Source organism: Macaca nemestrina, chromosome 6 (genome assembly GCF_043159975.1).
Source record: "Macaca nemestrina isolate mMacNem1 chromosome 6, mMacNem.hap1, whole genome shotgun sequence".
Classification (NCBI taxonomy): domain Eukaryota; kingdom Metazoa; phylum Chordata; class Mammalia; order Primates; family Cercopithecidae; genus Macaca; species Macaca nemestrina.
This window is the reverse complement of record NC_092130.1, coordinates 169,317,892-169,331,046: the sequence shown is the minus strand read 5'-3', so window position 1 is coordinate 169,331,046 and position 13,155 is coordinate 169,317,892. Positions and strand designations below refer to the sequence as shown.

The 13,155-nt window shown below is 40.9% G+C and overlaps 1 protein-coding gene across 3 annotated transcripts in view; it reads right to left on the bottom strand.

Annotated features, from left to right (window-relative positions):
• LOC105489509 (catenin delta 2) overlaps positions 1-10,719 on the bottom strand; it is a 936,482-nt gene extending 925,763 nt beyond the window's left edge. Inside the window, exon 1 of one of the 3 annotated variants that reach the window (XM_011754343.2) lies at positions 10,105-10,719. In XM_011754343.2, coding sequence (XP_011752645.1) covers positions 10,105-10,141 — 37 coding nt within the window. In that variant the 5' untranslated portion in view covers positions 10,142-10,719. Of the gene's footprint in view, positions 1-9,458; positions 9,656-10,104 lie in introns of those variants that run through there. The other 2 variants (XM_011754340.2, XM_011754341.3) reach the window with 2 other exon arrangements.
• Between the last annotated feature and the right edge of the window lie 2,436 nt (positions 10,720-13,155).

The window sequence follows — 13,155 nt, the reverse complement described above, 5'->3', positions numbered from 1 at the left end:
GCTTCTTTCCTATGTCCACAAGTACAAGCTAAGTACACTCCATGAGTCCCCTCAACTGCGGCAACAGGAATTATGGTGTCACGGTACAATTTATCACACAACCTGTGCTAAACTGCTGAAAGAAGACTTTTGATTTATAAGGAAAGGAGGTCATATCTGAAATTGCTATAGGCAGTCAGCAAAACGAAGATTGGCATCCCCTCTCAAGTACCTAAAACTCTGTAACTCACTAAGTAACATACTCATGGAGGAATGTTTAACTTGACTTCTTTACTTCCTTCGAAAGTTTTGGGAATCGAGAATAAATTAGATTTCTGTAACTTACACATGATTTCTTCCTATTGGCAGGCTAGAGTTAGAGCGATAAGAATTCTGTGCAATTTTGTTCAAAGTATTTAAGGAAATATGCTCAAAAAATGGAAGCCAACTATGGTTCACACTTCTAAAACTGTTCTGATAAAGCCTCACAGGTGCCAGACTCGGCAGTCCACCAACACAGAAAGTAATATTCTGGAGACATTTCTACAGACTTCACTCTTGAGGGACAATAGGGCTTCATTCAACTCCCATCTTTAAGCAGCAAATATGTGTGCCACAAGAAAAAAACACAAGAAACTTTTTGGGCCAATTTTGTATAACTTACAATATTTGAAGCAGTATGAAGAAATAACAAGAATTACTTCTACAGAAGGATAAAGGAGAATTCTTCCTTTAGGCAATACCCAGTAGCATGAAATGTAGCAATATCTTTACAGCCATTATGGAAGTGGGCATTTTATAACGATATTAGTAATGAAATTCAGAGATTTAGTTTTACAGGCAAGAAAATCTTTTGACTCGAACTCTTACCCCCACCATTACTGTATTTTTGAAGTGCATCAAAAGTTCCAGAGAATATATTTTATACTTAAATGTTCGTTATGATTAAGCTTCGCAAAGCATTTTCACCTAAATTATCACAGCACATTCACCAAAGCCCTGTGAGTTGTTATCCCAATGAACACATGACAAAATAGGCAAAGATGCGAAGTCATAAGAGAAGGCAAGTGCCGAGCAAGATTTAGATCCCAGAACTTTGCATCCTAAGGCAGTGGTCCCTCCAGGGTGCTGCAGTGTCTGCTACCCAAAACCAACCCAGAGCAAGCAAAGAAACCTTGGTTCAGGAACCATTTTTGCCCCAAATGATTAACTGATTCTTTATTACGTGCCTACTACTATCCGATGATTTGTGGATCAATTATTTTAAAAGACAGATTACCAGTATGGAGTGGGGCTGGGGAGAAGCATGGTCCTATGTGACCAGAGAGAAGGCGTGTGTGCCTGGGAGCAGGGGGAGAAGGTAAAAAATCCTGTGTTTGCCTAAAAACACTGTACTGACTCTTCCCAAGGAACTTGAACTTGAGAAGTGAGGCATCCCTGAAGAATACACAGTAAACTGCCAGAACCACACACAAAGCACTTGCACCCATGAGCCCCAGACTGCCACAAGCATCTTGCCTTTTCACACAGTGGTCCTGGAGTCTGTGCAGGTGTGTAACTATGCCTCGTCTGGGAAAAGCAAAGGCCAGAATTACAGAAAAGCATCTGGCATCTGTATTATTTCACAGCGCAAAGAGCTAGTGTGTGTTATAATAGTGAATACACCACATACTCTGCTATGTATTTTAAGTCCATGGTCTCTTAGTTCACCCTCACAACAACCTGAAGATACAGGAATTATTGTTTCCCCTGTGTTAACAATGACACTTAGTGGTAAAATATCCACTCACTAAGAAAATGATAAAGTTGGGATATGAACTCAGTCAGTTGGGGTACAGCTTTGAAGCTATTTTCTCAACCATTTGCTCCACTGCTGTATTTACTACTGAGACACATGAGATCAGCAAGCAGTAAAATGTTTCCTCAAAGAAGAACTCCTGTAGGACAAGTAAATAAGTTTAACTTCAAGCTTTAGAATTATGCTCCCAAAATAGGAACAAATAAAATGATATATAAGCTGTTAAGACATGACAAAGAGTGACATAATTACTATAGACAAGCAATATAAATAAATTTTTAAAACGGAACATAAATTGAGAAATGTGTATAAGATATAAAAAGATAATTCACAAAAAATTAGATGTGGACAAAATTATAAAATATTTAACCTCAGAAATATTAATAGAGAAGCTAATGAATTAGAGGAAAACACAATAATTCCCCTATGTAACTGGAAGTTTTTTTTTTCTCATTACAACACCCAATGTTGTTGAAATCACGGGAAAATTGGCACACGCCTGCGTTGCTGACAGAAATATAAATTATATAATCTTTCTGGAAGACAAATGAACAACATATATCAACAACCTTGAAAACATCCATTTCTAGGAAGTAATCTAGAGTAAATAATCTGATGATGACTATTTAGTTATTAGGATCTTAATTATAGCATTAAATATAACCACCAAAAATGAAAATGTCATCAATCTCCAAAACAGACTGATGTAAGTAAATAATGTTACATAAAGCTATGGGGGAAAAAAAACAGTAAAAATGCTAATTATATGAGATGTTAATAGGTAACTAAACAGAATATGAAAAATTTTTTCTAAACTTAAAAATGTGTATCGCCTGACATTTCTGCTAAAAATATAGTCATTTTTGGGGCTTGCAACCATGCATGAATTTTAACTTCTTTTAATCATTTCTGTATTTTTGAATTTTCGATGAGCATGCATTACTTTTGAAAACAAACAAATCTCAAATTTAAAGGAGAGAAAACATAAGTATGGATGAACAAAATCTGTTTAATCTACATTCCATGATGAATGACTTTTGTTAACTTTAAGTCATGCATTCAGCTAATTAATGAACTTCACCCCAAAATAAATATATACTATTCTTTTCGAGAATGGAAAGGCATGCTTTTCTTCTGCATAATGCTATATATATATAAAACTATAATATATTTAGTGGAAAAGTAATATATAAAGAATACAACTCTTGAAACCCTGACATAAACACTGTGTTCTCACATTTTTGAGTGGGTATATGTGCTGGGTATCACATTCAATATAGTTATTCGCCTTATCTTCTTAGCTTTAGTATTATGAACAGTTCTCATATAATTAGCTACTCTGAAAATGTAATTCATAACTGCATATTTCTTTGGCTAGAGGTGCCATAATATATCTATGCACCTGCTATGAATTTAACATTACCGTTTTTCAACCCAAGTTAAGCAACACGAATAATCCAATTCAGATGCTACAAGCCCCAGCCTTTCTGCATCAACCTTCCATGTCCTGCGTTAATGAGATAATTTTTATTGTCTCTGAGACTTTTTATATAACACCTCTCTGTCTTTCTGGAGGATTCCTCTTCCTCCTTATTCAGTTTCTCCATGACCCCAAGAACAAGGCTCCACACCAGTGAAGATTTTGTTCGAGATGAGAGATTGAACTGTGGCTCTTTTACATTTGGAGCTACCAAAAAGGTTGCTCTTTCTGGAAATTACATTATTCTATACTGTTGAAGGTAAAGACTGCTATATTACTCTAATATTTGAAAGTCCAAATAAAATATGTGATAGAGAATAAAATTTATTTTTAAAAGTGAGCATTTTTAGGTTGAGTAGTTATGCTTAGAGTCAAATCATATCTATTTAGAAATGCAATCTTTCTCTTCTTTCTTTACTGTGTCCATGATTCCTCCTATTAGTTGCAAAACATCAAACAGCCACTAAAATCTAATCATTTACACTGAGGTAAAAAAAAAAAAAAAAGCTGTGAATAATAGCTAGCCTGGATCACTTATATATGGTTTGGGAAGTCAGATTTTGACATCGTCTTTTTTGTGTCTAATACTCACCACTTACAAAGTGATCCAATTATTGGCAGTTAAAGAATAACATGAGAAATAGGGGAAGAATGTCAAGGGTAAGTTATTTTAAAGTTGGCTATACATAAATCTGCTGAATTTCATGGACCATACTTGTTGTAAATCAACCAGGGCATTAGACACTACCTTGATAATTCTTGATGTGGTGTCAAAATACCATGAAATATTTAAAGAGCTCAACTACCAAGCAAAGCACTGTGAAAGCTACTATATCCAGAATTCTATCAACTAGAATTCTTTATAAACCATGCCAATGGGGAACACTTCTTCTCTATTCTGCTATTTCCTTTCAGGCGAAGGGAACTTAATTAATGTAACACTGCTGGCCTCTCTCCAGCTTTTCACTTTCTCTGCCTCTGAAGAATAAAGGAGCAGCTTGCCTTGCTTCTTCTCTCTTCCTCTGGAGATCATCTTCCCTGCAGAGAGCAAGGCTTGGTTCTGCCAGCTCAGAAAAAGCTCTGTCCCTGTGGGGAGGGAGGAGGGAAAGAAGGCCGACGACCTGGGATGTCATTCAACTGCCACATCAAGCTATGTCTAATCAAAACTGATGTTTTTGTCCATGGCAGTCACTTACTTATCTTTTTCCCTTCCAATATCCCAACTTGCTCAGATGGGGAGTGGGGAGGAGGAGAGCTAGATATTTATTTGATTCCTTAAGGACACCAACAACCCACATTCCTGCATATTTTATAACTCTTAAAATAAATATATACCTTTCTGTGCTTTATGTTATTGCATATTTAAATGCAAAGAGATAATACAATAAAGTATTTTTACATTATAAGGAGGTTCCTAAACCAAAAGAACGAACTGCATAAAACATGCACAAAATGCAGTTTTCTTTATACATATCTACTGGACAAAATTTCTAATGACAGTTGCGATAATCACATGTGTCAAACCAAAAATGTTACCAATGAGAAAACTCTGGTCTTTACCTAGGCAAGAGAAGTGTATTTTCTAATATCAAAGATCAAATTAATTGTTCCCCCATCATCTACTGTTATAAAGTAAACATCCTATTCAGTAACATTTCTGTATCATTCAAAACTTGTAGAAATGTTACATATATTTATTTAACCAAATATAATTGGCTCACCTGCTTACTTTTATCCAAAAACAAACCAACCAACCAGTAAGGTCTTTTATCGTAACATGTATTTTGCTCTGGTAACTTATAATTGGCAGTTCCCAACACATAACATTGAATACAAATAACTACATTTATTGTCAAAATGTTTTTGAGTGAAGATAAATTTGTCCCCCGTTATACAGGTCACATTCTGAAACAAATTCCAAGATACACTGAATTGTGATTATCCTAAAAATTACGTTGCTGAAGATCACAGTTCTAAATCAAGCCCCTCTGGGTTTGATCAGCCCAAGGACCTGGGCATCTTCAAACCTGGAAGAGCTGGGCACTTTTTTGTCTTCACTGCAGCTCATAAGAGTGAAACGAAAGCGAAAATGACCATCTATTTTCAAAGAGGTACCAATTCACACACTTTTAATTTCTCTTCAAGCACTTAAGTTTAATTGGGGAGGGGGTCTTCCCTTTATGTAATACATTCACTGTTTGTTTCTTTTTTCTCTGTCATAATATGACATTATGATGAGATTCATGATCTGTGGTTCTCAACAGAGCAGATGTGTAATATCTGACCTCACAGAGAGTGATGCTTATTAAACTGTCTATGACAGTCTTTGTACAACATTAATCTTTGTAGAAAATTTGATCTTAATCAGGTGACTAATATAACACTAATAGAGAATATCAAAGTTTTATAATTTCTACTAGATTAGAATCTTTTTTAATCATGGTGTTGGGAGACATAAGTTACTCCTCCTTTAGCTTAACTGTTATATACTTTAATATATAAAGGGCTGGTATGTTTCAGAACAGAAAGTTTAGCATATTATATATGCAAATCTGCATAATGAAGCAATATTACAATGGGGTAGGGGTAGGGAAATTATAGCCATTTAATACCCTTTGTTAGAGAGGATGGTAACCTAGATAACCTATTTAATTATATATATATAAAAAATATTAGTACTTGTCTTAAAATGTATATATTGATTTCTTGTGTTTACATAAATGTTACCATTTACAAGCCACTTATCCATGCTCTTACTCACTTTATCCTCAAAGAAATCTTTTAAGATATTCTGTCTTATTGTACCCATTTTACAGCTGAAGAAACTGAGTTAACAACTGAGGATCACATAAATGGTGAGGGATACACAGCTAAGAAGAGAGAGGGCTGGAATCCACCAAAAGCCAGTGCTCTCTCCACATCTCTGTACCCACCAGAAGGAGAATGCAAAACAGTATTACACTATGCAAACTTATTTTTCCAATAATTGTCATTTTAGATCACAAATATATTTCTAGAGAAATAGTTGGACTCTGACATACAACGTGTGTGTGTGTGTGTGTGTGTATGTAACTTTATTACAAAATAATGTAATATATAATATACAGGAAACTAATAAAATAAGTTTCAATATATGTAATTCATTTTGCAAGTCATGTGCCAAGAGAGGTGAAAATTTATCTAAGATGGAAGTTTCTAGGAAGCATTGTTTCACTTATTTAATGACTATTTCCAATTTGTCAAAAACGAATAGATACAGAGTACAACTTCGATATCCTAACATAGCTAAGCCACTTCCTACAAATCAATTAACCATGATTCAGAGCTTGGAATTGCACTTAACTGCTATGTGATCAAAAGATAAACAACTGGAGGTGTCATAACTGCAGATTTTTGTTATGAGTCTTAACATTTAATGGACTAAAAAGCACAGTATGATAAAATATTTCTGTGAGTTCCCTGTGTGGAGGTACTGTTTGTGACTATAACTGAGTTCATTAAACCCAACCAGTTTGTTAATCAGTAGGCTGGATTGGCAGACAATGTGATAGAAACTATTTACTGATGACAAGTTTAATATTTTATATTGATATAAAAAGCTGTTGCGTTGGCATATAATCAGATAACTTCAAGCTAGCAACAAGTATCATGAACTGTTCCCACTCAAATTAACTTTTCACACACCAGAAAGCTATCAAAGTACTGTGGACAGGAGAACACCTTCAGAAGATGAATGAGGAAAACCATCATGGAAGCCAACAATGAATTTGGCTTGGCGGTGTATTTCACTTGTAAATCACCCAGGAAAGAACCACACCTTCGGCTGAAGTACTGGACTTGAAAATGATTGGCAGTCCATGCTTCGTTTTTGTTCATTGCCTGAATTATGGCATCCAAGTTGATGTACTCCCAACTATGTTAAGTATTTTAAAAATAAAAACTCTGTTAGGAAGAGTAAGACTAGCATCAAGGATTTCCCTCTAAGGAAGTGAAAATAATGTTCACACAGAGAAAAAACAATGGGTGTTCCCATTTTCTGTGGCTAATCATCAAGAAAAAAACATTGGAAGTTCAAAATGTCAGTTTCTATTTTAATTCAATTGACTCGTTACAACTGTATACACTAGTCCATACATAGTGTACTGACCTTATGGACAAATTACAATACATTATTTCAAATGTAATTTTAATGTTTTCTTAAAGACAACCTGATGAAATTACTCTGAAAACCCCTTCAACAAGTCCACATAAATGTATACCACACAAAAAAGAAGTTTGGTAAGACAAAACGGAAAAGAGCAAGTTCTGTAACATTCTCTGCAAATGCACTGCATATTCAACTAAATACCAAAGTAATATTATATTTGAGAATATCATAACTTCATTTTTAATTTTACAAGCCATTATGAAAGCAATATTATCCTTAGATATTATTTAACAAAACTATAAATTGCATTTGCAAACTAATATTTGAATTTCATTTTTGTCTCTGATGAACAATTTCACCAGGAGAAAAAACTGGCTTGTATTCTATTGTGAAAGATGTAAAGTGGATAGAAATACTGTAATTTGACAGTGCATGACTTTTATTACAAACAATGAAAACATTAGTGACACCTACAATGATTGGGTTATACAACTACACAAACGTACACCAAATTAAATAACTCCTAAGACTATGACAATTTTATTAGAGCAACAACCTCATGTACTTACTACAATTGCCAATCAGGTAATATCATTTGCAATCCACAATATAACATAAAACCCACATATACAGTACATGTAGTTTTTCTCATGCCCATCGGCCGCTCTGGGTGCACACACAGGCAAAGAGCAATACTAACTAGTCCTTTAAGAATCATGTTTAAGACTGAAACACTAGGCTCAAAACGAAAAAAGAAAAGGAAATGAGAAATGTATGCTACTTCATCTACTGCTTCTTTTTTGAAAGAAATTTTATATTAAAACAATGCAACGGGCACAACGGTGTGTTCAAAGTGCTCTCGGAAAGTTCCCTGAATGTGAATAAGGTGAAACTAAGGCAATATTGCTAAAAACTAATCACAGTATTCAATTAACTTGAGCCATATAGACCTTGCCAGTCCTTCTGCAACACTGACTTGTGATGAGTATAATCAAAGGCCTCCCAAATTTCAACACTTAACTTGGAATGTAATCGTCTTCCTTCAAGCCCTGAGCCCTTGTAACCCACAGATCACTAACGATACCACTTAACATTTTCCCCCAACAACAGTAGGAACAGATTCTGCGTATGGCAACGATATGTTAATAAAAGACAGCTGAGGGCAGTTTAAAGCATCTAGTTCATATTTGAGGATACTCGCCCCTATATGTCACACTTCTCGTAGCACAAATCCCCAAAATAATGCACAGGTTCACCGCCATAACTTGATATGAGTCACAGCAAACACTTCTCCATGGGATTTTAGAAGTGGTGCAGCCCCGAAGCCCTGTCATTATGTAGGTGAACGACCAGCAGCTGAGACGAGCTGGACTCCCCTCGGTAGCTTCAGCCCCTGATGAAGTATGCACAATGAGATAACTCCCAGGGAGTTTCATCACCTCCCTATTTTCATGGAAGTCACTGCAGAAAATCCCAAGCCTCTTAAATATTGGTCACATAGTTCTTAAAAGTGAAAATTTACACCTGTCAGGCCTAATACTATGCTTATAACATTCTCTGTTTTCTAAATAAACGTATTTGCTTGAGCACAGTAAAAATACATCTTAATAACACCTTCCAGAGCTAAGGCGAACCAGAGAAGCTCAAATGAGGCACACAAGAAAAGAAAAAAACACCTTGGAACCACAACCTGCCCCGCTGGCTCTCATCTCCCACACCCTTCATACCCCCACGGTTACAGCAAAATACAACTTTGGGCATTCTGGAAGTAACTGTTCTTTGTGACACATACACACACAAACACACACCCCAAAAATTCCCAAGTCTGTTTTCCTACCACACACACCAGGAAGGCTGCATCACCTTTCTAGTGACTTAATTCTGAACGTAGAGGCTCAAACCTGCCGCGTGGCAATCGAAGAAAACACATTACACACCAGAATAAGATGAGGGTCGGGAAAAAAGAAAAAAGCAGCTTCGCTTTCAGCCATTAATTACGGATCACCCCAATTTCGTATCGCTTATCTCCCATACACACGCACAGCCTTCCAAACCTGGCTTTCAGGCAGCGCTTTCCAGAGCCTGGCTGTCTATTGTCAGCAAGCAGAAGCCCCCGAAACCTGTGAAGCCGGCAGCAAAGGCTTGCTCGGAAGCCGCTAAATATAGACCAAGGGGGCTCTGGGTCTGGCAAGACGCGGGAGCCTGAAGACATGGCCATGGACGCATATGACTAAGTCTTTCCATTTTGTTCTAGCCAAACATCGTAATGACATTGAACATAAGGGCAAAAGACTGGAGGGAAGTCCTCCCCACCCCCACCCCGTCTCCTCCCGTATATTAGGGACGTCATGAATGCACCGGGTATGTTCTCTGGGTGGCAGGGAGCAGCATTGTCGGTGTTGCCCTAAATACGCTTCCTCCCGGGGAGATGGGTGGCAGGGAGGGGGAGCACGCAGGGCAGCCACTTGGTAACAGCTCCAAGAAAGGCACTAACCCCAGACCCCCTTCCAGGCACAGCGGCTTCCGAGGGGGACCTGGCGCGATAGCGGTCCTTCCCGAGGCAGGCAGGACCCCCGCAGCAGCCGCCGCCGCCCGCCCGCCGGCCGGGAGCCCAGGACCACCCCCACCGGCGGCAGGAGGAGGAGGACGGCGCCGGGAAGAGGCTCTGCCCGGCCCCGGCCGCCCAGCCCCGCAACTCACCCAACGGCGCGGCGCCCGGCGGCTTCCTCGCAAACATGCACCCGCCGCCGGCGACAGCTCCTCAGTCCGGGGAGAGGCGTACGCGGTGCCGCCCGGCTTCAGGGCAAGGTCCTGACCTTGCCCAACTGCAGCATCTTCCGCTTTTGTTGTCTGAGCGCGGCCGCGGGACAAGGGATGCTGGCGGGTGGCAGGGGCGAGCGCCGCGGGCGAGAGGCGGCTCCCGACGCGAGTGCGCGGCGCCCGGCCCGGCGGCCCCTCCGAGCGCGGCGAGCGCAGCGCCCCCTGCCCGGCTCCGCGGGCCCCTGCGGGCTCCTCGGGACTCCGGGCGCCGCCGCCAGCCGGCCGGGCTGCGAGAGTAGCCGCCGCGCCCGCCGCTCCGCTCGGCCGGCTGTAGCTGCGGGCGCGAGCCTGGGGCCGCCGCGGCGCCAGGCGCCGAGCGCTCCCGAGCTGCGCCCCGCGCGCGGCCCGCGCCACCTGTGCCGCCGCCGCCGCCGAGGGCGAGGCTCCTCCCGCGGCGCGCGGCAGCCTCAGCCTCCACCTAAGCCTCGGCGGCCGGCCCGGGCGCCCGGCTAGTGAGGGAGCGTCCGCCCCGCCGCCGAAACCGGCCCCGGGTGCGGAGCATGCCCAGTGCCGCCGCGAGAGCGGCGCTTCGCCGCGCGCATTCCAGTTCTCCTGGTTTTCGCGGCAGCAGCGGCAGCCGCGGGAGAGAGGGGAGGAGGCCGCGGGTTGGGAGAGGGCCGAGCATCCTTGGGAACGCACGCCCTGGACCTGAGATGGTTGGATGCTCCGGAGCTAGGCGAAAGCTGGAAGGGACCTGGGAAGGGATGGAACCCCAGGTTAACACCGCTTTCCTCATTCACGTGCAAGGCGCTGACAGTTGACTCTGCTGGGGCAGATGTCAGCCTGTAACAAAGGGCCAGGGGTGCGAGGGGTCCTACAGTGGCTAGGTGGGTTGGGGAAGGGAGGCCGGCGGAAAGTGCTGCTGGGCGCAGGTGGATGCTCTTGCAGATCCTGTGATTGCAGAGCTAAAAAGGCACGACGTCCAGCAGAGAGGTCTTCTCCACAGCACCTGCCCAATCTTGCCATCACCTTCCCTGTTCAGATGGCATGTTTTGGGAGGGTAGTGAAAGTTTCTCCTTAGGCAAAATCACTTCAGATTTGAATCTGGAATGCCTGCAAACTTCCTGCAAGAAAGACCCTTGCTCAGTTTGAAACTTGAACAGATTAAGTTCTCTCTCCTCCCCCTCTTGTGCCACCTTGTCCTCCTCTCTTGGCCTCTTCTGCTGCACCTCTGCCACCTTCTCTTCCTCCTTTTCTTCCTTCTTTCCTGGGCAAAAGTGAACCACTCCCCTAATCCTTCCCCACAGTTTTCCAATGCATCTCGCATTGCCTTCTTCAAGTTCAGATCGGTTTTCCATATCACCTCCTGGCTTGACTGCTCCTTGACCCCATCGGGACTTCTTGCGTATCCTGCTGTGAAATACAGCAAGTAGAATCACCGTATTCAAAGTCTTGTTGAAAAACGAAACCCAAATCATGTGCCAAGGAAGACCTCTGGGCCTTCGACCCTGTCCCTCTGACTCAGGAGTCAGGAGGGGGCTCACTCGTGCTGCATTCACAAGCCAAGCCAAGCAGAGCACAGCCTGCCCAGGGGCCAGGGCGAATGTTCCTCCTAATTATGCCACAGGCATGACCCTGAACACCGCAGACTGTCTGAGGTTGCGATCTCCTCCACCCCACCCCTCCGCAGAGCTTGTTTCTGAAATGCAAATAAGCATGACAGAATGCAGGAAATTGTAATAAGAGGGATTTGGTGCTTATGATTCTCAGTGACATTGTGCTTCTATTTTGTGTTGGAAGAGATTATCCAACAAACTTAAATGATTTGAATATTCAAGTCTATTCTTTATTATACTTGGGAGTAAGTTGAAATATAAATGGAAGAGTAAAGGAGAAAAGTCATACAGAGGTTAAATAGGTAACAAATAATTGCTAGGAGGAGCAGATTAAGCATAGACTATTGACAACAGTACAAATGTTCGCTTTTATTCCTGCTACCCCGGTGTGGACATGCACACACAGGCTTGGTCTCACCTGCAAAAACAGTTCTCCAAGCTGACTCCAAGTGTGTTAAAGCCAGTTTGATATTGAAATATCCTGAGTCCTGTGAGGGAAGACATGAAAGACCTTTTTTTTTTTTTTTTTTTTTTTTTTTTTTTTTTTTTTTTTTTTTGCAGCACACGTTAAACTGTAATTTTTATCTTAGTTCTCAGAAAGGCAGTTCAATTACACTGAGTACTTGGTACAAGACAAATTAGCAGCATCATATCCATTAGACCACATTATATTTCAAGAGATGTTCTTAGTTCTCACCCGAGCTTCTGTCAGTCTGCTATTGTTTGGTTTTCCCGTTGCATCTTCTAACTCAAGAAGTCAGTGGGGAGGTGGTAAGGGAGATGAGGGGACATCAGTTACTCCTTAGATTAAAATGGAGGTAGATGTGTAGACACTATCAAGAGGTAATATATGTATCTTTTATGCCTAGTAGAGATCTAAGTAAAGAAAGTAATTTTCTGACGTTTTTTAGTTATTTTTGAGATGAGCAATGACAAATTCTATCAACTAATTGTGTGTCTGGGAAATGACCTGCAGGCAGTCCCTACAGACACTGTTGGGGCTGGGTCTGGTGTGATGTGGTTATTTAGGAAGCAGAGTGGTAATGTCCAGTGTCCTGGATTGCTTTGATTTAATTTGCTCAGTGCCCCATTTCATTGAAACATTTATGATTTTTATTCTTCTAGAATAATTTGTAACTTAAGATATAATTCAATTCACAATTAGATAATACTGAAAAATAAAGCAAAATGAACATGTATAATGTTAGATCTTGGAACGACTCACTGCTGCCATCTTTTGCCTCCTGCTTCTGATAGTTCCTATATAAAGGAATATTCTAAATCCTCAAATTCACTATGAGACCAGAACATTATTAGTTTATTATTTTCAAATTACAGTACTCAACGCGCAGTGAAAAACCTTCATTGTATTTCT